At 42.2% G+C, this 25,882-nt stretch overlaps 1 protein-coding gene across 4 annotated transcripts in view; it reads left to right on the plus strand.

Moving 5' to 3' along the window:
* The window catches only part of LOC115192100 (seizure protein 6 homolog), a 124,051-nt gene extending 98,575 nt beyond the window's left edge, over positions 1-25,476 (plus strand). For all 4 annotated transcript variants that reach the window (XM_029750229.1, XM_029750230.1, XM_029750231.1 and 1 more), the window contains exons 14-19: positions 18,450-18,644; positions 19,888-20,079; positions 20,233-20,268; positions 22,866-22,983; positions 23,177-23,288; positions 24,081-25,476. In XM_029750229.1, coding sequence (XP_029606089.1) covers positions 18,450-18,644; positions 19,888-20,079; positions 20,233-20,268; positions 22,866-22,983; positions 23,177-23,288; positions 24,081-24,110 — 683 coding nt within the window. In that variant the 3' untranslated portion in view covers positions 24,111-25,476. The remainder of the gene's footprint in view (positions 1-18,449; positions 18,645-19,887; positions 20,080-20,232; positions 20,269-22,865; positions 22,984-23,176; positions 23,289-24,080) is intronic.
* Positions 25,477-25,882: the final 406 nt, after the last annotated feature.

Raw genomic sequence — 25,882 nt, forward strand, 5'->3', positions numbered from 1 at the left:
TTGAACAGGCTAGTAATAGGGGTTGCAAGTAGCTGTGTGGGGTGCAGTTCTGTTGAATGCAGTAGGGGTAGTTAGGTGGAAAGCATGGCCAGCCGTAGAAAAATGCTTATTGAAATTCTCAATTATAGTGGGCTTATCGGTGTTGACAGAGTTTCCTATCCTCAGTGCAGTGGGCAGTTGGGAGGAGGTGTTCTTATTCTCCATGGACTTTACAATGTCCCAGAATTTTTTAGAGTTGGAGTTGCACAAAGCAAATTTCTGTTTGAAAAAGCTAGCCTTGGCGTTTCTAACTGCCTGTGTGTATTGGTTTCTAACTTCCCTAAAAAGTTGCATATCGCGGGGGCAGTTCGATGCTAATGCAGAACGCCACAGGATATTTTTGTGTTGGTTAAGGGCAGTCAGGTCTGGGGAGAACCAAGGGCTATATCTGTTCCTGGTTCTAAATTTCTTGAAAGGGGCATGCTTATTTAAGATGGAGAGGAAGGCATTTAAAAAAAATAACCAGGCATCCTCTACTGACGGGATGAGGTCAATATCCTTCCAGGATACCAGGGCCAGGTCGATTAGAAAGGCTTGCTCGTTGAAATGTTTCAGGGAGCGTTTGACAGTGATGAGTGGAGGTCGTTTGACCGCTGACCCATTACGGGTGCAGGCAATGAGGCAGTGATCGCTGAGATCTTGGTTGAAAACAGCAGAGGTGTATTTAGAGGGCACGTTGGTTAGGATGATATCTATGAGGGTGCCAGTGTTTGCGGCTTTGGGGTTGTACCTGGTGGGTTCATTAATAATTTGTGTGAGATTGAGGGCATCAAGCTTGGATTGTAGGATGGCTGGGGTGTTAAGCATGTCCCAGTTTAGGTCACCTAGTAGCACGAGCTCTGAAGATAGATGGGGGGCAATCAGTTTACATATGGTGTCCAGAGCACAGCTAGGGGCCGAGGGGGGTCTATAGCAGGCGGCAACGGTGAGAGACTTGTTTTTGGAGAGGTGGATTTTTAAAAGTAGAAGTTCAAATTGTTTGGGTACAGACCTGGATAGCAGGACAGAACTCTGCAGGCTATCTCTGCAGTAGATTGCAACACCGCCCCCTTTGGTCGTTCTATCTTGTCTGAAAACGTTGTAGTTAGGGATGAAGATTTCAGAGTTTTTGGTGGACTTCCTAAGCCAAGATTCAGACACAGCTAGGACATCCGGGTTGGCAGAGTGTGCTAAAGCAGTGAATAAAACAAACTTAGGGAGGAGGCTTCTAATGTTAACATGCATGAAACCAAGGTTATTACGGTTACAGAAGTCATCAAAAGAGAGCGCCTGGGGAGTAGGAGTGGAACTAGGCACTGCAGGGCCTGGATTCACCTCTACATCCCCAGAGGAGCAGAGAAGAATAAGTATGAGGGTACGGCTAAAAGCTATAAGAATTGGTCGTCTGTGACGTCCAGAATAGAGAGAAAAAGGAGCAGGTTTCTGGGGGAGATAAAATAGCTTCAAGGTATAATGTACAGACAAAGGTATGGTGGGATGTGAGTACAGAGGAGGTAAACCTAGGCATTTAGTGATTATGAGCGCAGATGGGCGATCAGGTTACGTCGCGACGGAGGGGCCAATTGGATAACTCCCTCGGGCAGATAATGTCGGTGGTCCAGTCGTGAAGACCCGATGGGGCTCCGCATCGGCAGTAAAACGGGTCAGGATAGGTGAGTTGTAGCCCAGGAGACACTTCCGCTGGCTAGCTCAGGAATAGCCCAGGAGTGGCTGACGGAACTCTTCAGCTGGCTAGCTGGCTAGCTCCGTAATAATGTGTGTTAATTCTGTGACCGACGTTGCCAATAGTCACTCAGATAGCAGCTAGCTAGCTGCAAGATCCAGGTGTAAATGTCCAGAGCCTGCGGTAGAAATCGGGGAAAGGAGAGAGAATAGGTCCGGTATGCTCTGGTCTGAGTCGCGCTGTACAAAAACTGGCGATAGCTTTTCGAGCTAATGGATAGCTGAGGACAGCTAACCGTGGCTAGCTGAACTTCAATGTTAGCCAGTGAGAATGGCTAACCTCTGGCTAGCTTCTGTTGTGAAATTCAGATGAGGTAAATAATTCTTTCTTTTTTAACTTGGTGAGGCGGGTTGCAGGAGAGTGCTTTGAGGTTGAGTTTTTTAAGTGAAGAAAAAATATGTAAATATATATATACACGGGACACGACAAGAGGAGGGTAATGGACGTCTGAACTGCTACGCCATCTTGGATTTGGATTTGAAACAAAACACTCACTAAACCCTAAACCTCAACTAAATCTTGTAATAAATAATGTGGAAATTGAGCAAGTTGAGATGACTAAATTGCTTGGAGTAACACTAGATTGTAAACTGTCATGGTCAAAACATATTGATGCAGTAGTAGCTAAGATGGGGAGAAGTCTGTCTGTAATAAAGCGATGCTCTACCTTCTTAACAACACTATCAACAAGGCAGGTCCTATAGACCCTAGTTTTGTCACACCTTGACTACTGTTCAGTCGTGTGGTCAGGTGCCACAAAAAAGGACTTAGGAAAATTGCAATTGGCTCAGAGCAGGGCAGCACAGATGGCCCTTGGATGTACACAGAGAGCTAATATTAATAATATGCATGTCAAACTCTCCTGGCTGAAAGTGGAGGAGAGATTGACATCATCACTACTTTTATTTATGAGAGGTTGAATGTTGAATTCACTGAGCTGTCTGTCTAAACTACTGGCACACAGCTCAGACACCCATGCATACCCCACAATACATGCCACAAGAGGTCTCTTTACAGTCCCCAAGTCCAGAACAGACTATGGGAGGCACACAGTACTACATACATAGAGCCATGACTACATGGAACTCTATTCCACATCAAGAAACTGATGCAAGCAGTAAAATTAGATTAAAAAAACAGATAAAAACACCTTATGGAACAGCGGGGACTGTGAAGCATCACAAACATTGGCACATACACACACACACACATAGAATAACATACGCACTAGACATACACATGGATTTAGTACTGTAGATATGTGGTAGTGGTGGAGTAGGGGCCTCAGGGCACACAGTGTGTTGTGAAATCTGTGAATGCGTTATAATGTTTTAAAATTGTATAAACTGCTTTAATTTTGCTGGACCCCAGGAAGAGTAGCTGCTGCTTTGGCATAATAAATACATAATATAAATATGGGCACCATCCAAAGTACAGTGGGGGAAAAAAGTATTTGATCCCCTGCTGATTTTTTACGTTTGCCCACTTACAAAGAAATGATCAGTCTATCATTTTAATGGTAGGTTTATATGAACAGTGAGAGACAGAATAACAACAAAAAAATCCATAAAAACGCATGTCAAAAATGTTATAAAATGATTTCCATTTTAATGAGGGAAATAAGTATTTGACCCCTCTGCAAAACATGACTTAGTACTTGGTGGCAAAACCCTTGTTGGCAATCACAGAAGTCAGATGTTTCTTGTAGTTGGCCACCAGGTTTGCACACACCTCAGGAGGGATTTTGTCTCACTCCTCTTTGCAGATCTTCTCCGAGTCATTAAGGTTTCAAGGCTGTCGTTTGGCAACTCGAACCTTCAGCTCCCTCCACAGATTTTCTATGGGATTAAGGTCTGGAATGCTATTAAGGTCCTAGGCCACTCCAGGACCTTAATGTGCTTCTTCTTGAGCTACTCCTTTGTTGCCTTGGCCATGTGTTTTGGGTCATTGTCATGCTGGAATACCCATCCACGACCCATTTTCAATGCCCTGGCTGAGGGAAGGAGGTTCTCACCAAAGATTTGACAGTACATGGCCCCGTCAAATGATGCGGTGAAGTTGTCCTGTCCCCTTAGCAGAAAAACACCCCCAAAGCATAATGTTTCCACCTCCATGTTTGACGGTGGGGATGGTAATCTTGGGGTCATAGGCAGCATTTATCCTCCTCCAAACACGGCGAGTTGAGTTGATGCCAAAGAGCTCCATTTTGGTCTCATCTAACCACAACACTTTCACCAGTTGTCCTCTGAATCATTCAGATGTTCATTGGCAAACTTCAGACGGGCATGTATATGTATTCTTGAGCAGGGGACCTTGCGGGCGCTGCAGGATTTCAGTCCTTCACGGCGTAGTGTGTTACCAATTGTTTTCTTGGTGACAATGGTCCCAGCTGCCTTGAGATCATTGACAAGATCCTCGCGTGTAGTTCTGGGCTGATTCCTCACCATTCTCATGATCATTGCAACCCACGAGGTGAGATCTTGCATGGAGCCCCAGGCCGAGGGAGGTTGACAGTTCTTTAGTGTTTCTTCCATTTGCGAATAATCGCACCAACTGTTGTCACCTTCTCACCAAGCTGCTTGGCGATGGTCTTGTAGCCCATTCCAGCCTTGTGTAGGTCTACAATCTTGTCCCTGACATCCTTGGAGAGCTCTTTGGTCTTGGCCATGGTGGAGAGTTTGGAATCTGATTGATTGATTGCTTCTGTGGACGTGTCTTTTTTACAGGTAACAAGCTGCAGTTAGAAGCACTCCCTTTAAGAGTGTGCTCCTAATCTCAGCTCGTTACCTGTATAAAAGACACCTGGGAGCCAGAAATCTTTCTGATTGAGAGGGGGTCAAATACTTATTTCCCTCATTAAAATGCAAATCAATTTATAACATTTTTGACATGCGTTTTTCTGCATATTTTTGTTGTTATTCTGTTTCTCACTGTTCAAATAAACCTACCATTCAAATTATAGACTGATCCTTTCTTTATCAGTGGGCAAATGTACAAAATCAGCAGGGGATCAAATACTTTTTCCCCCCACTGTACATATGCTTAAATCATCAGTTATTTTTATGCAGTCTAGAGATCAACCTGTACTTAGTTTTAGAAATACCTTATTTACATAAGTATTCAGACCGTTTGCGGTGACTCGAAATTGAGCTCAGGTGCATCCTGTTTCCTTTGATCATCCTTGAGAAGTTTCTACAACTTGATTGGAGTCCACCTGTGGTAAATTCAATTGATTGGACATGATTTGGAAATGCACACACCTGTCTATATAAGATCCCACAGTTGACAGTGCATGTCAGAGCAAAAACCAAGCAATGAGGTCGAAGGAATTGTCTGTAGAGCTCTGAGACAGGATTGTGCCGAGACACAGCTCTGGGGAAGGGTAACAAAAAATGTCTGCAGCATTGAAGTTCCCCACGAACACAGTTTTCTCCATCATTCTTAAATGGAAGAAGTTTGGAACCACCAAGACTCTTCCTGGAGCTGGCCGCCCAGCCAAACTGAGGATTCGGGGGAGAAGGGCCTTGGTCAGGGAGGTAACCAAGATGGTCACTCTGACAGAGCTCCAGAGTGCCTCTGTGGAAATGGGAGAACCTTCCAGAAGGACAACCATCTCTGCAGATCTCCACCAGTCAGGCCTGTATGGTAGAGTGGCCAGACGGAAGCCTCAGTAAAAGGCACATGACAACCCGCTTGGAGTTTGCCAAAAGGCACCTAAAGGACTCTCAGACCATGAGAAACAAGATTCTCTGGTCTGATGAAACCAAGATTGAACCTTTGGCCTGATAGCCATGTCTAATGCTCATCACCTGGCCAATACCATCTTTTCGGTGAAACATGCTGGTGGCAGCATCATGCTGTGGGTTTGTTTTTCAGCGGCAGTCAGGATCAAGGGAAAGATGAACAGAGAAAAGTACAGAGACATCCTTGATGAAAACCTGCTCAAGAGCGCTCAGGACCTCAGACTGGAGCGAATGTTCATACCCAAGAAGACTCAAGGCTGTAATCGCAGCCAAAGGTGTTTCAACAAAGTACTTTTAATACATTTGCAAAGAATTCTAAAAACCTGTTTTTGCTTTGTCATTATGGGATATTGTGTGTAGATTGATGATTGGAAAAACGATTTCATCCATTTTAGAATAAGGCTGTAATGTAACAAAATGTGGAAAAAGTCAAAGTTGCCTGAATACTGTCCGAATGCACTGTATTGTGCAACCTTCCCTTTAAGGATCATTACTTACTGTACAAACAGCTGCAAATCCCAATAAAACTGCATTACGTTTTGAAGTTTAATTTCCTTGCTTTGTCCAACACTATAATGAATCTAGCAAATACGTTTTGTGGTTCATATTGCACTATTTATTTAGTTTCATAGTGCAACTGTTTGCTAGCAAGTTTCTCAAACTGGCTTTAGCCATGAGTGGAGCAGGGTGGTTGACATGGGTTCAAATACTCTATATGAAAAATAAAAAACTATGTTTTTAGTAAGTCATTGGTCTGAAACCGAGCACTACAATGCCAGCTCTACCAAGATTTTCCAGCACACAGCTTTGACCTACTATTATACTTCAAACAATGAATAGGCATGTTGCTTAGGATTTAAACCTCACCAAACCTGGCTGTGCCATCTGGAGATTATAAGAGTACATGGCCATTAAGGCTAGATCGTTCGTCAAGATTATCAAATGTTCATAGATGACCAACAGGGTCAAATAATAATCACAGTGGTTGTAGAGGGTGCAACAGGTTAGCACCTCAGGAGTAAATGTCAGTTGGCTTTTCATAGCTGAGCATTCAGAGGTGGAGAAAGCAGGTGCGGTAGAGAGAGCGAGAGAGAGGGAGGGAGGGAGAGGGAGAGGGTCAAAAACAACAGGTGCGGAACAAGGTAACAGGTCAGGGTTCCATAGCCGCAGGCAGAACAGTTGAAACTGGAGCAGCAGCACGACAAGGTAGCACGTCTGGTGAACAGGTCAGGGTTCCATAGCCACAGGCAAAACAGCAGAAACTGGATCAGCAGTACGATCAGGTGGACTAGGGACAGCCAGGAGTCATCAGGCCAGGTAGTCCTGAGGCATAGACCTAGGGCTCAAGTCCTGAGAGTGAGAGAGAGAGAAAAATGCCTTCAGAAAGTATTAACAGCCCTTGCTAACGAAGAAAAGAGCACAGACTGAATATTTCCCAAGTAAATTGTTTATTTAATATTTTTATGAAGCTACAACATTTACATGAGAAATGTGAACACAATGGTGCTTTTGACCTTAGGGTGTTTAAAACCCCCTAGAGTCGATTGACACACCCGTGCATAACACAGTGACATAATTTTGCTCCTTGTGTGTTTATGCTAGATTTACCGTTTCTTAACATGGGGCTTGTGAAAGTGTCCTTTTTCTACACACGATAGGATCTGGACAAGAAATCACCAATATCGAAAGGGGAGACTCATGAACAAGAAGGGTTGTTCTGCTTTACAACGCACACAAGCTTCAGGGGAATCGTCTGTAGGTAACCCAGTACCGGGCTGTAAAAATAGTTAAAAGGTAATGGGGGTAAACTGTTTCACGAATAACGTGACCTCGTGACCTAGATCTCTCATCTATAGGACAGACACTTCAAAACCTTGTTACTTATGATTTATTTTTGTACTGTCTGTTATTCAATGAGTTTCTATGGGCTCTAGCAGTTTCTATGGGCTCAATGTTTCGTCAAAGAAAGAAAAAATATACTTTTTTTATACCTACAGGCGTCCTAAAATTCCAAATCAAATGGCTAAATGATGAAACAATGCTAGCTTAGTAGATATTGCAGTCTAAGGGCTTAGACTTACAGGGTTTTAAGTGGCAACTACAGAATTTACATGAGGCAAGTGATAACTGACAGAGTTGTGGACTCAAGTCACATTTTTTTTTTTACCCTTATTTTACCAGTTAAGTTGACTGAGAACACATTCTCATTTACAGCAACGACCTGGGGAATAGTTACAGGGGAGAGGAGGGGGGATGAATGAGCCAATTGTAAGCTGGGGATGATTAGGTGACCATGATTTAGCCATGAAACTGGGGTTAACACCCCTACTCTTACAATAAGTGCCATGGGACCTTTTGTGACCACAGAGAGTCAGGACACCCATTTAACATCCCATCCAAAAGATGGCAACCTACACAGGGCAATGTCCCCAATCACTGCCCTGGAGCATTGGGATATTTTTTAAGACCAGAGGAAAGGGGGCCTCCTACTGGCCGAGTCTAACTCGAGTCACAAATTTGGTGATTTGAGATTCGACTTAATAGAAAATAAAATTACTTGACTTGGACTTGAGACTGATGACATGAAATTATCTGGCTAGGTTTTGTAATTTTTTGTCACAAATTTTGTGGCACAGAGACTACGTAAGAGGTGTCACGCTCACTCTAACCGCAGCCAGAGACAGTAGCCGCAGCATCGCCCGTGCAAAAAAACCTGCATCAGATTGGCTAGTGAAACGCACACTTGGCTCTATGATTGGACCAGCAAACTGTCAATCATCACAGGTCGGGTGGTGAGCTTGCGAACAGATTTATGATTTGCTGTACAGCTATAGGATCTGGTGCAGAGCAAATGTCAAATTGTAGGGAGAGAGGATTGCCATAATAAATACATATGCAGCTCCAAAAATTGTTTGGTGATCACGAATATTAACTGTTTATTTTGCAAGCTCATCAGCAATGGGGCAACAATCACTAGCATAGGCATACTGGTATTTTGGTATGTAACAATTGCTTGAAATTGATCATTTACATATGAAGCTTGCACTCTCCAAACTCCCGCCAATGGAGAATGTTTTATTTCTCTTGTTTAAATCCATCTAATACAGCAATAATTGCACACGTTTCTTCATCATTCCATCCCCATACCGTTTATTGCAAATAAATCTACACTCTGAGCACGTCAACCTGCCTTGCCTTCTGCTGATTTTATGCCCTTACTACTGCTACATGGTCACAATTACATAGGCTAATCAAAATGTGTAGACAAATAAATGTAAATGTAGACAAAATAATGAAAGGGGCTGTCTGGTGGCCTCAATAAATAGACAAAGATTTGTAGTTGAACAAGTCGTTGCATGTTTAGATTTATTTTTTACTTGACTTGAGACTTGACTTGAAAACTTGTAACTCGACTAGACTTGACTTGGTCTTAGAATGCACGGCTTGGACTTCACTCGAGTCTTGACCCATTCTACTTGGGACTCGACTTGAGACTCGAAACTTGAGACTTGCTTGTGACTCGAACAATAGTGACTTGGTCCTACCTCTGATAACTGAACAATACATTTTCAACTAATGGATGTTTAAAAGAGAATGAACAAAATTGAAAAAATGTCAACAACAAAAACAAAATACAAACCCAGTTCAGAGCTATTGACGCTTTAAGTGAACTTTGGAGATGGTGGCCCTGTATTTCAGCAGCTACTTTTCCTGGGGTCCAGCAACAATAAGGCAGTTATGTACAATAAAAAATATTACATTACATAACGTTACATTTCATAACCCATTAAGTGTGTGCCCTCAGGCCACTATACTACCAAATATCTACAATACAAAACCCATGTGTATCTGTGTGTAGAGTGCGAGTGTTAGCATGTGTATGTGTATTTGTATGCCTGTGTCTGTGCAGTCCCCGCTGTTCCATAAGGTGTATTTATATCTGTTTTTTTATTTGATTCTACAGCTTGCATCAGTTAGCTGAAGTGGAATAGAGTTCAATGCAGCCATGGCTCTATGCAGTACTGTGCACCTCCCATAGTGTGTTCCGGACTTGTGAAAAGACCTGTTGTGGCGTGTCTTGTGGGGTATGCAGACAGCTTGCTGCATTCAACATGTCAATACTTGTTACAAAATCAAGTAGGGATGAAGTCAATCTCTCCTCTACTTTGAACCATGAGATTGACATGCATACTATTAATGATAGCAGCCGTGCTTGGCCCTCTTTGTGGCACCTGACCACACGACTGGACAATCCAGGTGCCACAAAACAGGGGCATGTAGGACCTGCCTTGTTGATAGTGTTGTTAGGTAGAGCAGTGCTTTATTATGGACAGACTTCTTAGCTACTGTTGCGTCAACATGTTTTGACCATGACTGTCACGTTCTGACCATAGAAAGCTTTTATTTTCTATGGTAGAGTAGGTCAAGGTGTGACAGGGCGTTTTGTCTAGTTTATTTATTTCTATGTTGGTTCTAGTTTCTTTTTTCTGTGTTGGGTTTTTTGTCTAGTTTCTGTATTTCTATGTGGGGTTCTAGTTTCTTTATTTATATGTTGTTGTTTTTTGGGATGATCTCCAATTAGAGGCAGCTGGTCATCGTTGTCTCTAATTGGGGATCATATTTAAGTTGTTGGTTTTCCCACTAGGTTTTGTGAGAGATTATTTTGAGTAAGTGTATGTTGCACCGCTTCGTCATGGTTTGTTGTTTTGTTCATTAGTTTATTTATGTCTTGCATAGTTTCACAGTTACAATAAAATGTGGAACGATACACACGCTGCGCTTTGGTCCCATTCTTCAGACAGTCGTGACAATGACAGTTTACAATCCAGGGTTTCTACAAGCTGTTTATTCACATGAACTTGCTCAATTTCCACATTAATCATCAAAAGATGTAGTTGAGGTTTAGGGTTTAGTGAATGATTTGTCCTAAATACAATGCTTTTAGTTTTGAACTATTTAGGACTAACTTATTCCTTGCCAGCCGTGCTGAAACTAACTGCAGCTCTTTGTTAAATGTTGCAGTCCTTTCAGTCGCTGTAGTAGCTGACAGGTATAGTGTTGAGTCATCCGCATACATAGCCACACTGGCTTTACTCAAGGCCAGTGGCATGTCATTATTAGAGATTGAAAAAAGTAAGAGGCCTAGACAGCTGCCCTAGGGAATTCCTGATTATACCTGGATTATGTTGGAGAGGCATCTCTGTATTCTGTTAGACAGGTAACTCTTTATCCACAATATAGCAAGGGGTGTAAAGCTATAACACATATGTTTTTCCAGCAACAGACTATGATCGATAACGTCAAAAGCTGCGCTGAAGTCTAACAAAACAGCCCCCACAATCCTTTTATCATCAATTTCTCTCAGCCAATCAGTCATTTGTGTAAGTGCTGTGCTTGTTGAGTGTCCTTCCCTATAAGCTTGCTGAAAGTCTGTTGTCAATTTGTTTACTGTAAAATAGCATTGTATCTGGTGAAACACATTTTTTCCCAAAAGTTTACTAAGGGTTGGCAACAGGCTGATTGGTCGGCTATTTGAGCCAGTAAAGGGGGCTTTACTATTCTTAGGTAGCAGAATGACTTTTGCTCCCTCCAGGCCTGAGGGCACACACTTTCTAATAGTCTTACATTGAAGATATGGCAAATAGGAGTGGCAATATCGTCCGGTATTATACTCAATAATTTTCCATCCAAGTTGTCAGACCACGGTGTCCTGTCATTGTTGATAGACAACAATAATCTTTTCACCTCTTCCACACTCACTTTATGGAATTCAAAATTACAATGCTTGTCTTTCATAATTTGGTAAGATATACAGTTGAAGTCGGAAGTTTACGTACACTTAGGTTGGAGTCATTAAAACTTGTTTTTCAACCACTCCACTAATGTCTTGTTAACAAACTATAGTTTTGGCAAGTCGGTTAGGACATCCAACTTTATGCATGACGCAAGTACTTTTTCCAACAATTGTTTACAAACAGATTATTTCACTTTTCACTGTATCACAATTCCAGTGGGTCAGAAGTTTACATACATTAAGTTGACTGTGCCTTTAAACAGCTTGGAAAATTCCAGAAAATTATGTTATGGCTTTAGAAGCTTTTGATAGGCTAATTGACATAATTTGAGTCAACTGGAGGTGTACCTGTGGATGTATTTCAAGGCCTACCTTCAAACTCAGTGCTTCTTTGCTTGACATCATGGCAAAATCAAAACAAATCAGCCAAGAACTCAGAAAAAAATTGTAGACCTCCACAAGTCTGGTTCATCCTTGGGAGCAATTTCCAAACACCTGAAGGTACCACGTTCATCTGTACAAACAATAGTATGCAAGTATAAACACCATGGGACCACGCAGCCGTCATACCGTTCAGAAAGAAGACGCGTCTCCTAGAGATGAACATATGATGAACACATGTAATTTTTGGAGAAATGTCCTCTGGTCTGATGAAACGAAAATAGAACTGTTTGGCCATTATGACCATCATTATGTTTGGAGGAAAAAAGGAGAGGCTTGCAAGCCGAAGAACACCATCCCAACCGTGAAGCATGGGGGTGTCAGCATCGTGTTGTGGGGGTGCTTTGCTACAGGAAGGACTGGTGCACTTCACAAAATAGATGGCACCACGAGGAGGAAAATTATGTGCAACATCAAGACATCAGTCCGGAAGTTAAAGCTTGGTCGCAAATGGGTCTTCCAAATGGACAATGACCCCAAGCATACTTCCAAAGTTGTGCCAAAAAGGACAACAAAGTCAAGGTAATGGAGTGGCCATCACAAAGCCCTGACCTCAGTCCTATAGAAAATGTGTGGGCATAACTGAAAAAGCCTGTGCGAGCAAGGCCTACAAAGCTGACTCAGTTACACCAGCTCTGTCAGGAGGAATGGGCCAAAATTCACCCAACTTATTGTGGGATGCTTGTTGAAGGCTACCTGAAACGTTTGACCCAAGTTAAAGAATTTAAAGGCAATGCTACCAAATACTAATTGAGTGTATGTAAACTTCTGACCGACTGGGAATATGATGAAAGAAATAAAAGCTGAAATAAATCACTATCACTATTATTCTGGCATTTTACATTCTTAAAATAAAGTGTTGATCCTAACCTAAGACAGGGAATTTTTACTTGGATTAAATGTCAGGAATTGTGAAAACTGAGTTTAAATGTATATGGCCAAGGTGTATGTAAACTTCTGACTTCAATTGTACTTGGATGTGTAGTGTCAGCGTTTGTTGTTGGCATGTCATGCCTGAGTTTGCTAATGTTGCCAATGAAAAGATCATTAAAGTAGTTGGCAGTTGTCACGAACCGGCTCGAAGTTCGAACAAAAAGGGAGACAACATGGAGATAACGAATAACAAAATATATTTATTAACGGAAGTAAACTAAATACAATTAACAATGTGTGTAGTCAGTAATCAGTAGTGTAAGTGATTTGCAGTGTGCGTGTTTGCGTGCATAAATGTGATGATGAGGGGTGTTGAAAGGTGCCAAAGCAAACAAACGGCCACAAAATGCCACAACCAAAATCTATCAGTGTGTCTGCATGGAGATTGTCTCCCCAATGAATGCGGAAGACGTGTATTTATCCCGTGACACACCCGAGCCCAGGTGTGTCCCATTTCGCTGAAGACCCTCCTGGCTCTGCCCACCGTCATCCTATTAAGGAAAACAAGAGCAAAGAGACAGAATACGGCAGACAGAGTGGGAGGATCGTCACAGCAGTATCAGTGGGTTTTGTGAAGAATGAGCCATCTTATTCAATGAATGACGGAGCTGAGTTTGCCTTTTGGCCAAAATTTCATTTAAAGTGTCCAAAGCTTTTTACTATCATTCTTTATATCATTTATCTTTGTTTCATAGTATAGTTTCTTCTTTATTTAAATTCAGTTTAGTCACTTGATTTCTCAATTTGCAGTATGTTTGCCAATCGATTGTGTTGCCAGACTTATTTGCCATACCTTTTGCCTCATCCATCTCAGCCATACCATTTTTCAATTCCTCATCAATGCAAGGGGATTTAACAGTTTTCACAGTCCATTTTCTTAATGGGTGCATGCTTGTTAGTAACTGGAATAAGCAGTTTCATAAATGTTTCAAATGCAGCGTCTGATTGGTCCTCGTTACCCACCACAGACCAGCAAATATTAATTACATCATCATGGGAATCACTACAAAACGTATTGTATGAGCTCTTATACACTATATTAGGCCCAGCCTTTGAAACTTTGGTTTTCTGAGATATGGCTACTCAATTGTGATCACTATATGCGATGGATTTGGATACTGCTTTAAAGCAAATTTCTGCACCATTAGTAAAGATGTGATCAATACATGATGATGATGCACAATTGAAAGCATCCTGTCGGGCTGTATCACTGCCTGGTACGGCAACTCAACCGCAAGGCTCTCCAGAGGGTGGTCTGCACAAAGCATCACCGGGGGCAAACTACCTGCCCTCCAGGACACCTACAGCACCCGATGTCACAGGAAGGCCAAAAAGATAATCAAGGTCAACAACCACCCAAGCCACTGCCTGTTCACCCGTTACCATCCAGAAGGCAAGGTCAGTACAGGTGCATCAAAGCTGGGACCGAGAGACTGAAAAACAGCTTCTATCTCAAGGCCATCAGACTGTTAAACAGCAATCACTAACTCAGAGTGTCACGGCTGTTCAAAGGATCGGACCAAAGCGCAGCATGGTTGTAGTTGCACATATTATTTATTACCGTGAAACGTTGCAATACACCAAATACTTGAAACAACAAAACAACAAATCGTGACGCAGAGAGAAAACATACTACTCAAAAATTAACAACCCACAAATGGAAAAACCCCCTACATAAATATGATCTCCAATTAGAAACAACGAGAACCGGCTGCCTCTAATTGGAGATCATCCCAACAAGCCCAACATAGAAATAAAAACCTAGAAAACCACCATAGAAACAGATAACAAGCAAACCACCCAAAACACCCCCTGTCACGCCCTGACCTAATCTACTATATAAAATTACATCTTACAAGGGTCAGGACGTGACACAGAGAGGCTGCTGCCTACATACAGACTCAAATCATTGGCCACTTTAATAAATGGATCACTAGTCACTTTAAATAATGCCACTTTAATAATGTTTACATACCTTACATTACTCATCTCATATGTATATACTGTATTTTATACCATCTATTGCATCTTGCCTATGCCGCTCAGTCATCGCTCATCCATATATTTATATGTACATATTCTTATTCCATCCCCTTAGATTTGTGTGTATTAGGTAGTTGTTGTGGAATGTTTAGATTACTTGTTAGATATTACTGCACTGTCAGAACTAGAAGTACAAGCATTTCGATACACTCGCATTAACATCTGCTAACCATGTATATGTGACCAATAAAATTTGATTTGATGTCATTCCTGTGCTGTTTGTAAATGCCCTGGTAAGTTGACCAATAACCTGAACCAGGTTGCATGCACTGGTTACAGTTCGAAGCATTTTCTTGAGTGGGCAGCTTGCTGAAAGTCAGTCAATATTTAGGTCACCCAGAAAATATACAGTCTATATACCAAAGTATGTGTACACCACTTCAAATTAGTGGATTCGGCTATTTCAGCCACACCCATTGCTGACAGGTGTATGAAATCGAGCACACTGCCATGCTATTGCCATAGACAAACATTTGCAGTAGAATGGCCTTACTGAAGATCTCCGTGACTTTCAACATGGCACCGTCATAAGATGCCAACTTTGGAAGAACTTGACTGGCCAACACAGCCCAACCCAACATCGAACACCTTTGGGATGAATGACAACGCAGACTGCGAGCCAGGCCTAATCGGCCAACATCACTGCCCGACCTCACTAATCCTCTTGTGGTTGAATGGAGCAAGTCCGTCAGCAATGTTCCAACATCTAGTGGAAAGCCTTCCCAGAAGAGTGGAGGCTGTTATAGCAGCAAAGGGGAGACCAACTCCATATTAATGCCCATGATTTTGGAATGAGATGTTCGATGAGCAGGTGTCCACATACTTTTTTTCATGTAGTGTATTTAAATCAATGTTATGATAAATAAAATTGAATTATCCATGAGAAAGATTTTTGTGCTGACAGCTGATCTTCTCATGCATCTGAAGAAAATTCTAAACTGCAACAGGTGCTATGTCATTTGGAGGTGGACTGGGGCGGGCCTCGGGAACTTTTCAAATTGTGATTGACAGTTCAAGAGTGTCATGACTGTCCTGTGAGGATCACAATGGGTCAGATCAACTTGGCAATGGTTTACAATAACCAGACCTCCTCTCACCCGCAGAGGGAGGAGGGAACTGGTGTGGGGGTTTTGACACCTCCACACCCTGTCGTAAATTAAGGTAGAAGAAGGCTCTCTCCCCTTTATCTTCAAATGTGCATAGGAATGTGTCTTTATTTCATATACTTTTCCCGCCAAAACTCTTAACATGGTCAAACATGAATAATGGAACAATAATTCTAACATAAGAATGTGGGGAGCAAGTGGGGAGCAATGGAAAACAAATGTAATATTGCTTTTCATTTTGTGATGTCACAAAAAACTGTATGGACGAAATAATGTAACTTGGAAAGTATATCCCCTTCATCTCTCAAGTTTCCATCCAATACGTTGTGCATATAATATGAAAAATGTAGAATGTATTTTTGTTAAGATATGATTGTGATTTTAGGAGGTGTAGCAGAATCTTTCTCCTATAAATTGTGCATAAGTAAGTAGCCACACCCCGAGTGAGGTCGGAGAGCGTGTCAGACTGAGGGAACAATCCCCTTTTGACCAGAGTGCATAAAAAGCATTGCCAACAAAATTAACATTAGACCAGGAAACCTGAGGCGGGAGCTAAAACGTTTGAAATGGTTGGAACTTTGATCGTCAACACGAGGTGAAGAAATAAATTCACCTTCCTTTAGACCAGAGAGACGGCGAGCTGCAGCTCATGTCCATCGTGGTCCTGCATACCTACACGAGATACCTACACGAGGAAGAAGAGGAGAGAAGCTCACCTCTCAGACAATCACTGAGACAGCTGATTAACGTTAGCTGTCTGGAATCAGATATCTAGAAAAGCGAATATGAGTGAGACTTTCCTACTACGCTCATCATCAATGGGAACCGTCGACATGGCTGGCTAGTTATCTTCCAGAGTAAACAACAGTAGAAGACGGGAAAGGGGAGGCCCCTATCGGACAATCAGAGCCATACAGCTTACCACTGAAAGGCCAACAACCTTCTTAAGGAGACTGGTTCTGACCAGACAAAGGCACTCACGCGTAAATACATTCATGATTTCTTGTTCCAAACAGGCGGCGGTTTGTGTGCAAACTATATGATTAACGTTACTGTGAGAATAATTCTGAAATCTATCAACGATAAGTGTCTTTTTCCTCTCTCTCTCTCTCTCTCTCTCTCTCTCTCTCTCTCTCTCTCTCCATGACGTTGTGTAAAAATCCATATTGTCTCATGTAGTAAGTGTGTATGTTTATTCTGTGTTATTATTTAGTTAGCTAGTAAATAAATAATTAAACCGATTTGTGTAGTACTGAATCATGAGTAAGGTTGGGTTTTTTGCAGATCCAAGAAGGTTACGACTGTTCAGAATGATGATATGATAAGAGGTAATGATTAATAAGATGACTGTTTATCGATATAATAGATATATATCTTATAGAGTTTGATTCGGGAAATGGTAACTCTTTAAACAACCTCTTCTGTGGTGCCCCAAATTCCTAATGAGTTAGTTGTTACATGATTCATTTAATCGAGTAACAATTAAACATAGTCAGTGGATTAAATAAATAACAGTCATCAGATTAATAAAAGTAAAGTCACAACAGGAGTTTCATGTGTCGCTTTTCAAAATAAACAAAGCTAATTGAGCTGCATAACTTATTTTCAACTTTTGCATGCAAACCCCACTTTGGGAACATAATGCCAAGGTACCAGAGGACAATAGACTCAACATTACAATTCAGCATGATGTGGCACCAAAATATATTTAATTAACATATCATTTTTTTATGTTATGATTTGCTCAAGCTATATATTTCATAAATATATTCTGGAAATACAGTATATGTAAATATATATATATATTTCCCCCTCATATACTGTACGTACATACACTGAGTGTACAAGACATTAGGAACACCTTCCTAATATTGAGTTGCACCCCTTTTTGCCCTCAGAACAGCCTCAGTTCATCAGGGAATGGACTCTACAAGGTGTCGAAAGCGTTCCACAGGGATGCTGGCCCATGTTGACCCCAATGCTTCAGGAGGCTGCTGAGGGGAGGACGGCTCATAATAATGTCTGGAATGGAGCAAATGAAATAATGTCAAACACATGAAAACCATGTGTTTGATGTATTTGATACCATTCCACTCATTCCGCTTCAGCCATTACCACAAGTCCGCCCTCCCCAATTAAGGTGCCACCCACCTCCTGTGCTTCCCACAGTTGTGTCAAGTTGGCTGGATGTCCTTTGGGTGGAGGACCATTATTCCCAGCAGCGTTGCCGTTCTTGACACACTCAAACCGGTGCGTCTAGTTGATACCCCGTTCAAAGGCACTTAAATCTTTTGTCTTGCACATTCACCCTCTGAATGGCACACATACACAATCCATGTCTCATTTGTTTTAACTGGTGACATCAGTAAAGGATCATAGCTTTCACCTGGATTCAACTGGTCATGGAAAGAGCAGGTGTTCCTAATGTTTTTTATACTCAGTGTATATTATAATGCATTAGTTTTCTATATGGGTTTATTCAGGGACAATGGACAATCATCTACATATCAGAAAAGAAGTGTGTTGGAGTTCACTAATTTAGCTCTGTTTCATCTGTAGTACCAGGGTAGATAAAAAAAAATTATACAAATATTAGATCATGTCTTGTATACCCTTATCGTCCGCAGTCCAGCAGTGTCCTGATCCGGGGGAGGTGGTGAACGGAGCGCGTTCGGTACACCCAGAGTCTGGATTCGCTGTTGGAACAGTGGTGCGCTTCTCCTGTAACCAGGGTTACCAGCTGGAGGGCCCTGGCCAGATCTCCTGCCATGGACGGGATACGGGCACCCCCAAGTGGAGTGACCGCAGCCCCAAATGTGTCTGTGAGTCATTCCCCTGGGTGTTTGTCTGTGTGTTGAGATGGATGTCAAACACTGTAATCCTATGGGACTATACAGTGCCTTCAGAAAGTATTGACTTTTTCCACATTTTGTTGTGTTACAAGGTGGATTAAAATAGATGTAATTGTCTTTTTTTTGTCAATGATCAACACATAATACTGTCATGTCAAAATGGAAGAAAAATTGTAACATTTGTAAAAAAATATAATAATAATAATTAAAAATAAAACACTAATATATTGTATCTGGATTAGATAAATATTCAACCCCCTGAGTTGAATCAGCTTTGGCAGCGATTACAGCAGAGTCTTTCTGGGTAAGTCTCTAAGAGCTTTCCACACCTTGGTTGTGCAACATTTGCCCATTATTCTTTTCAAAATTCTTCAAGCTCAGTCAAATTGGTTGTTGATCAATACTAGACAACTATTTTCATGGCTTGCCATAGATTTTCAAGCAGATTTAACTCGGCCACTCAGGAACATTGACTGTCTTGGTAATCAACTCCAGTGTAGATTTGGCCTTGTGTTTTAGGTTATTGTCCTGCTGAAATGGGAATTCATCTCCCAGTGTCTGTTTTGAAGTCACCTTCGGCCTCATGGTGAAATCCCTTAGCAGTTTCCTTCCTCTCCATCAAGTGAGTTAGGAGGATGCCTGTATCTTTGTAGTGACTAGGTGTATTGATACAGCATCCAAAGTGTAATTTAGAACTTAACCTTGCTCAAAGGGATATTCAATGTCTGCTTTTACATTTTTTACCCATCTACCAATAGATCTTTGTGGTTCAATCTGTGTTTGAAAATCACTGCTCGATTCAGGGACCTTACAGATAATTGTATGTGTGGGGTACAGCGACAAGTTAGTCATTGAAAAAAATTATGTTAAAAATGTTTATTGCACACAGAGTGAGTCCATGCAACTTATGTTACTTGTTAAGCACATTTTTACTCCTGAACTTATTTAGGCTTGCCATAACAAAGGGGTTGAGTACTTATTGACTCAATACATTTTAGCTTTTCATTTGTAATTCATTTGTAAACATTTCGAAAAACCTAATTCTACTTTCACATTATCCGGTATTGTGTGTAGGCCAGGGACAAATAATCTCAGTTTAATCAATCTTCAATTATACAACAAAATGTGGAAAAAGGGCTATTAATACTTTCTGAAGGCATTGCTCTCTCACTCTCTCTCTTTCCCTCCATCTTTATTTCCTTTCCCTAAACAGTGAAGTATGACCCATGCCCAAACCCAGGTGTGCCAGACAATGGTTACCAGACATTGTACAAGCATAGCTACCAGGCAGGAGAGACGCTACGTTTTTTCTGCTATGAGGGCTATGAACTCATTGGGGAGGTTATTATCAACTGTGTCCCGGGCCACCCATCTCAATGGAACAGTCCACCACCCTTCTGCAAAGGTGACAATCTACATTGAACTGCTGGAAATGAGGATGAGGGGTTAGAGGGGTTTCAAGAAATTCTGCATGAGAATTGAAACACTTGAACATATTGTAAAGAATGAATGAGGAATGATGATCTTATAATAATAATAATTTGCATCTCTCTATCAGTGGCATACGAGGAGCTGTTGGATGATCATAAAATAGGTGATTTTTTGTCTCCTTCTACATCTTCTTTAGGGGAATTTCGAACCTTTTCAACCTCATATTCATTCTCCAGTTGTAACGGCCGTCGTTAAAATGAGACCAAGGTGAAGCGGAGTATGTGTTCATCTTTCAAGATATTTAATGGATCGCATGAACACTACAAAATAAACAAAACGACCAGCAACAGTTCTGTCCGGTTACACACTAAACAGAAAACAATCACCCACAAAAACCCAAAGGAAAACCAGGCTACTTATGTGTGACTCCCAATCAGCAACAGCGAACTACAGCTGTGCCTGATTGGGAGCCACACACAGCCCAAAACAAAGAAATACAAAAACATAGAAAAATGAACATAGAACGCCCACCCAATGTAACACCCTGGCCTAACTAAAATAAAGAACAAAAAACCCCTCTCTATGGCAAGGGCATTACAGTACCCCCCCCCCAAAGGTGCGGACTCCGGCCGCAAAACCTGACTCTGAAGGGGAGGGTCCGGGTGGGCCTTCCTACGGCGGCGGCTCGGTGCGGGACGTGGACCCCGCTCCACCCTTGGCTTCGACCACTTAGGTGGCGCCCCTAGCTGCGCCGGAGGACTGGCGGGCGTCCCTGGCTGCACCCGGCTGGCGGGCGACCCTGGCGGCTCTGGGCTGGCGGGCGACACCAGGTTGGGGAGACATGAAGGAGGCCTGGCCCTGGGCACAGGCACAGGACTCACCAGGCTGGCGGCGGCTCTGGCGGCTCCGGGCTGGCGGGCGGCTCTGGCGGCTCTGGCCCAGGATTCACCAGGCTGGGGAGACATGAAGGAGGCCTGGCCCTGGGCGAAGGCACAGGACTCACCAGGCTGGGGAGACATGAAGGAGGCCTGGCTCTGGGCGCAGGCACTGGACTCACCAGGCTGGGGAGACCCACTGGAGGCCTGGTCCGTGGAGAAGGCACAGGACTGACCAGGATGGGGAGACCCACTGGAGGCCTGGTCCGAGGTGGAGGCACAGGATAAACCGGGCTGTGGGGGAGCACTGGAGTTCTGGTACGTAGGCTCTTTACCCACACTCCAAGCTGAATGCCCACTTTTGCCCGGCACGGGCGGAGCACAGGCATTGGGCGAACTAGACCCTCCCAGCGCCCTGGAGACACAGTGCGCAGAGCCGGTGCAGGATAACCTGGACCGAAAAGGCGCACTGGAGACCAGACGCGCTGAGCTGGCACAATCCGGCCTGGCTCGATGCCTGCACTCGCATGGCACTTGCGGGGGGGGCTGGCCTATAGCGCACCGGGCTATGAACACGCACTGGAGAGACCGTGCGCTTAACCGCATAACACGGTGCCTGACCAGTACTGCGCTGCCTCCAGTAAGCACGGGGAGTAGACTCAGGTCTACCGCCTGACTCCGCCAATCTCCCCGTGTGCCCCTCCCGTGTCCGTCGCTCTCCCTCGGCAGGTTGTTGCAGTGGTCAAATAATTGATCCCATGTCCAGTCAATCCTTTACTCCAACACCTCCAGTGACCAGGATGCCATGACCTCCCGAGCACGCTGCTTCATCCCCTCATTGTGCTGCTCCTTCCTCCGCTGCTTGGTCCGTCTTTGGTGGGTGATTCTGTAACGGCCATCGTTAAAATGAGGCCAAGGTGCAGCGGAGGATGTGTTCATCTTTCAAGATATTTAATGGATCGCATGAACACTACAAAATAAACAAAACGACCAGCAACAGTTCTTTCCGGTTACACACTAAACAGAAAACAATCACCCACAAAAACTGTGCCTGATTGGGAGCCACACACGGCCCAAAACAAAGAAATACAAAAACATAGAAAAATGAACATAGAACGCCCACCCAATGTAACACCCTGGCCTAACCAAAATAAAGAACAAAAAACCCCTCTCGATGGCCAGGGCGTTACACCAGTTCCTTACAAAGACTATGAGATTCATGGTGACACAGGGAGAAGGAAAAGTAGGTTTTTTAAAAATAGTATTTTGTTTTTACTTTTTTTTTTACTTTTAATGCAATGTGATGATGTCATGACATTTCTTCTTATTTCTAACTACAGAACATTGAAATGTCATGGTAACCAATTTTCAACATAGACAAACCTTGTATGATGAATTTGTACTTTTGAAACAACGTCATATCTTCAACTTTATCTCCACTATGAGATATTTTTAAATCCAGTTTGTCAACAAGTTGTTTTGTTGGATTCACGTCTCCATCTCAACCAAAAATCAATGTTGAAGAATAAGGCAGGGATTCAATCTGATCACGGGTTGTGGAAAATGCGGATTTTAAGGTCAATGTTCCTGCGTTCATGGAGATCAGCTTCACGGTAAATGCTGCAGATTCCAGCTCAATCATAGGAACACATTGAGAATTCTACAAACTTTTGGCTGTATTTTTGAGTGGGTGAATATAGGTTGTAATCGCATTGATCAATGTCTCAACCAAATATTACCCAATTGCCCACGTTGAAATTACGTGGTGTGCTCAGTGGGATGGTGCTGGAAATAATGAAAATGAGGTTGAAAAGTGGTGAAATTCCCCTTTAATCGTCTTGATTTAACTTCTTCTTTAATTTATTATTTTTGATTATTTCCCTAGTATCCCAGTCATTTGAGCCCTCCCACCAGATGCTAAGTGAGAACATTGCCTTGGCAATCATCCTGCCAATCATCCTGGTCATCCTTCTGATCGGTGGAATCTACATGTATTACACAAAGTATGTGCTGCGCAGTTCAGCAGTCACAATTCAAATGCATTCTTCTTACTTTCACCAAATATTGGCATGGTTTGACCTAACACACACACACATACATTCACACAAGAGTACTGAGCCATTGCATAGATCAGATATCAGAAGTTGACTGTATGCTGTATTCTCTCCCTTTAACATTTATTTCCCTCTCCCTCAGTGTATGTAGACTGCAGTGGAAGCCACTTTTCTGGAAGTCTCTCTCTCACACCCACTCATACAGCCCAATTACTGTGGAGTCTGACTTCAACAACCCTCTATATGAGGCAGGGGTGAGTATTTTCTCTATTTTGCCTAATGGGTAAGTATTGCTCAAGCCCTCTCACTTTGGGGCTAGATTCTATCAGATCTGCGCTAGCCAAAATCCGCATAGCGGTTGTTTTGGAAGTCTCTGAGGTGGAACTGCGTTAGAGAGGTCAAATCCACAAGTGGTTCCATGCGTTACCCTATCACAGACTCTGCCATTGGATGCAACGAAACCACACCCAACTTTATGCCCGACAAGTCATGCAGCCGCATTACAAGTTCAAACACTCTAATGTGTGATGTTCTATTGTCTACAACTCGATTAAACTGATAGGCTACAAATCCCCCCATCCAAATTAACATGAAAACCTGCATTAGACAGTCATTATTTCTATCAGGGATAGCCCTGTCTGTGTAACCAACTGGGAATCAAACCAAGGTTATTAGTATAACTAAACCACCAAGTAAAATTGTTCTATCTGTTCTATGTCACTAAGCTAGAGTTTAATGTAGAGCTCATGTACAGGTATATTGTATCAACTTTAATAAATTGACAATTATTTTTTCAACTTTTCACCTTTTGACTAGTATTTAGGAAAATATTCTCTGTAACTTTGCTTTTTATTTGGAAGTTTGAAGTTGCCATGCTATTGACTGTAGGTTAACGAAAAGTGAATACTCTAGTCCATTGCTTATGAATCCTGGAGATTGCATGTCCTAAACTGCTGAGAATATTTTGCTGTAGCATTTAAAACCAACTATTTTCTTCTTCAAATTAATTGTTTTTTGGGTCTGTTGTATTGCTACCTGGTTCCTAGGACACACGGGAGTATGAGGTGTCCATTTGAAGAAGAAACGTCTTGAGAAGAATTAAAACCCACAGATAGATAAAGAGATCTGGAGGAAGAGGAACAACTTTCTTTTTCCTTCAGATGACTTCTTTCACTCCCCTCATCGCCCATCCCGCTATTTCCTCTTCCCTGCCTCTCTCTTTCATGCACTCACTACTGTAAATCGCTCTGGATAAAAGCATCTGCTCTTTATCTTTGAGTTTGTGTCTTTACACCTCACTTTTCTTTTGTGTCTCTCTCTAATTTCCCAGTCGCTCTTTCTGTCAGTGATTGTAGGTTTGCGTCTCCTTGGGCCAGATTCAATCCGACCGTGTTTTGGCCGCTAAGCACATTTTAAAGGCAATGTTCCAGCGCTAGTGGAGACGACATTCACGGTAAATGCTGCATATGTCGGTTCAATTGGAAATTACCTTTAGATGTCAATCGCACTTTAACGTGGATTTTCCACGGCCCAGATTGAATCTAGGCCCTTGTCTTCATCTGTTCATAGTGTGCAGCGATGGCTGTCTCCCAGTGGTGTGCTGTTTTCCACAGTCCAACTTTTTGTCTAAAATTAGGATTGGTGCCTTACAGAGGTTAAGTGGTGGATAATATGGAAGAGACATAAAGAGGGAGGGCCAGAGAGGGAGAAAGAGGAAGAGCTGAGATATATTTATGAGGTAAAAAAAAGAAAAGGGAAAGACAGGAAAGCAGACACACTCTCTCATGCTCAGTTGCACACAGTATACACACAGACACACCGAGAGAGAGCAAAAGAGAGAGAGCGAGAGAGATGCATACACACATTGAATGTAAATATTTGGTGGAATATTGAGGCTCATATATACAGAAAATTCAGTGGCAAAATATAACATTGCATAATGTAATGTATCTTCATGTTTCAACTTCCTTGCCATAGTAAAATGTAAAATTACAAAGACAGCGTTTCATATTGTTCTTTGCCATTTTTGAAGTGTATTTCCACTTAATGTTGAATGACATTGAGAGAAAGGTGAGGACTTGAATGTTGTCACGCTTATAGCACGCAATGGTTGTATATTTTACCGCTTCTGCTGAATCATGTTATGATTATCAACGATTATCATTGTTATCAGTGCAAATTTGAAGTTGTTGTATATGCATAATGTTGAAGAAAATAAGCTAACTTGGCTGCTTGCTGTGATGCAATATTTAACTGATATGCTTTTTGAATTTCTTACCAGTTTATTGTCTGAACAGTAAATCTACTTTAATTCATTGTGCCAATATGGGGGTCCAGGGGACTCTTTTGCATTGTAAAGGTATTATTTACATTATATTTTGTCATGAAGGCATTATTTATTTGCTGAAATGTAAGATTAAATCAAAGTCTGAATGGTGAAAAGAGGTCTTGTCTTCATTAAATACCAAATTTTTGTAGTCCTGTGTGGCTCAGTTGGTAGAGCATGGTCCTTGCAATGCCAAGGTTGTGGGTTTGATTCCCACAGGGGACCAGTATGAAAATGTATGCACTCACTACTGTAAATCGCTCTGGATAAAAGCATCTGCTATATTCTTTAAAAAATTGTTATAGCTTTTAAAGTCTATTGTGCATGTACAGAAGACTGAATGCCCAAGACAAAATATCAGATGTGTACATTGTTTAAGTTTGATCTGTTATACTCTATGGAGGAACTGCTCTTTGGAGGAACAATCACACCAATTTAATCGGTTAATCAGATTGAGGAACAAATTGAGTTGACCAACCCTTTAAGCCTGTCAACCATATTTACTGACATAGGAGATAAGGG

The sequence above is a fragment of the Salmo trutta genome, chromosome 4 (genome assembly GCF_901001165.1).
Source record: "Salmo trutta chromosome 4, fSalTru1.1, whole genome shotgun sequence".
NCBI lineage: Eukaryota > Metazoa > Chordata > Actinopteri > Salmoniformes > Salmonidae > Salmo > Salmo trutta.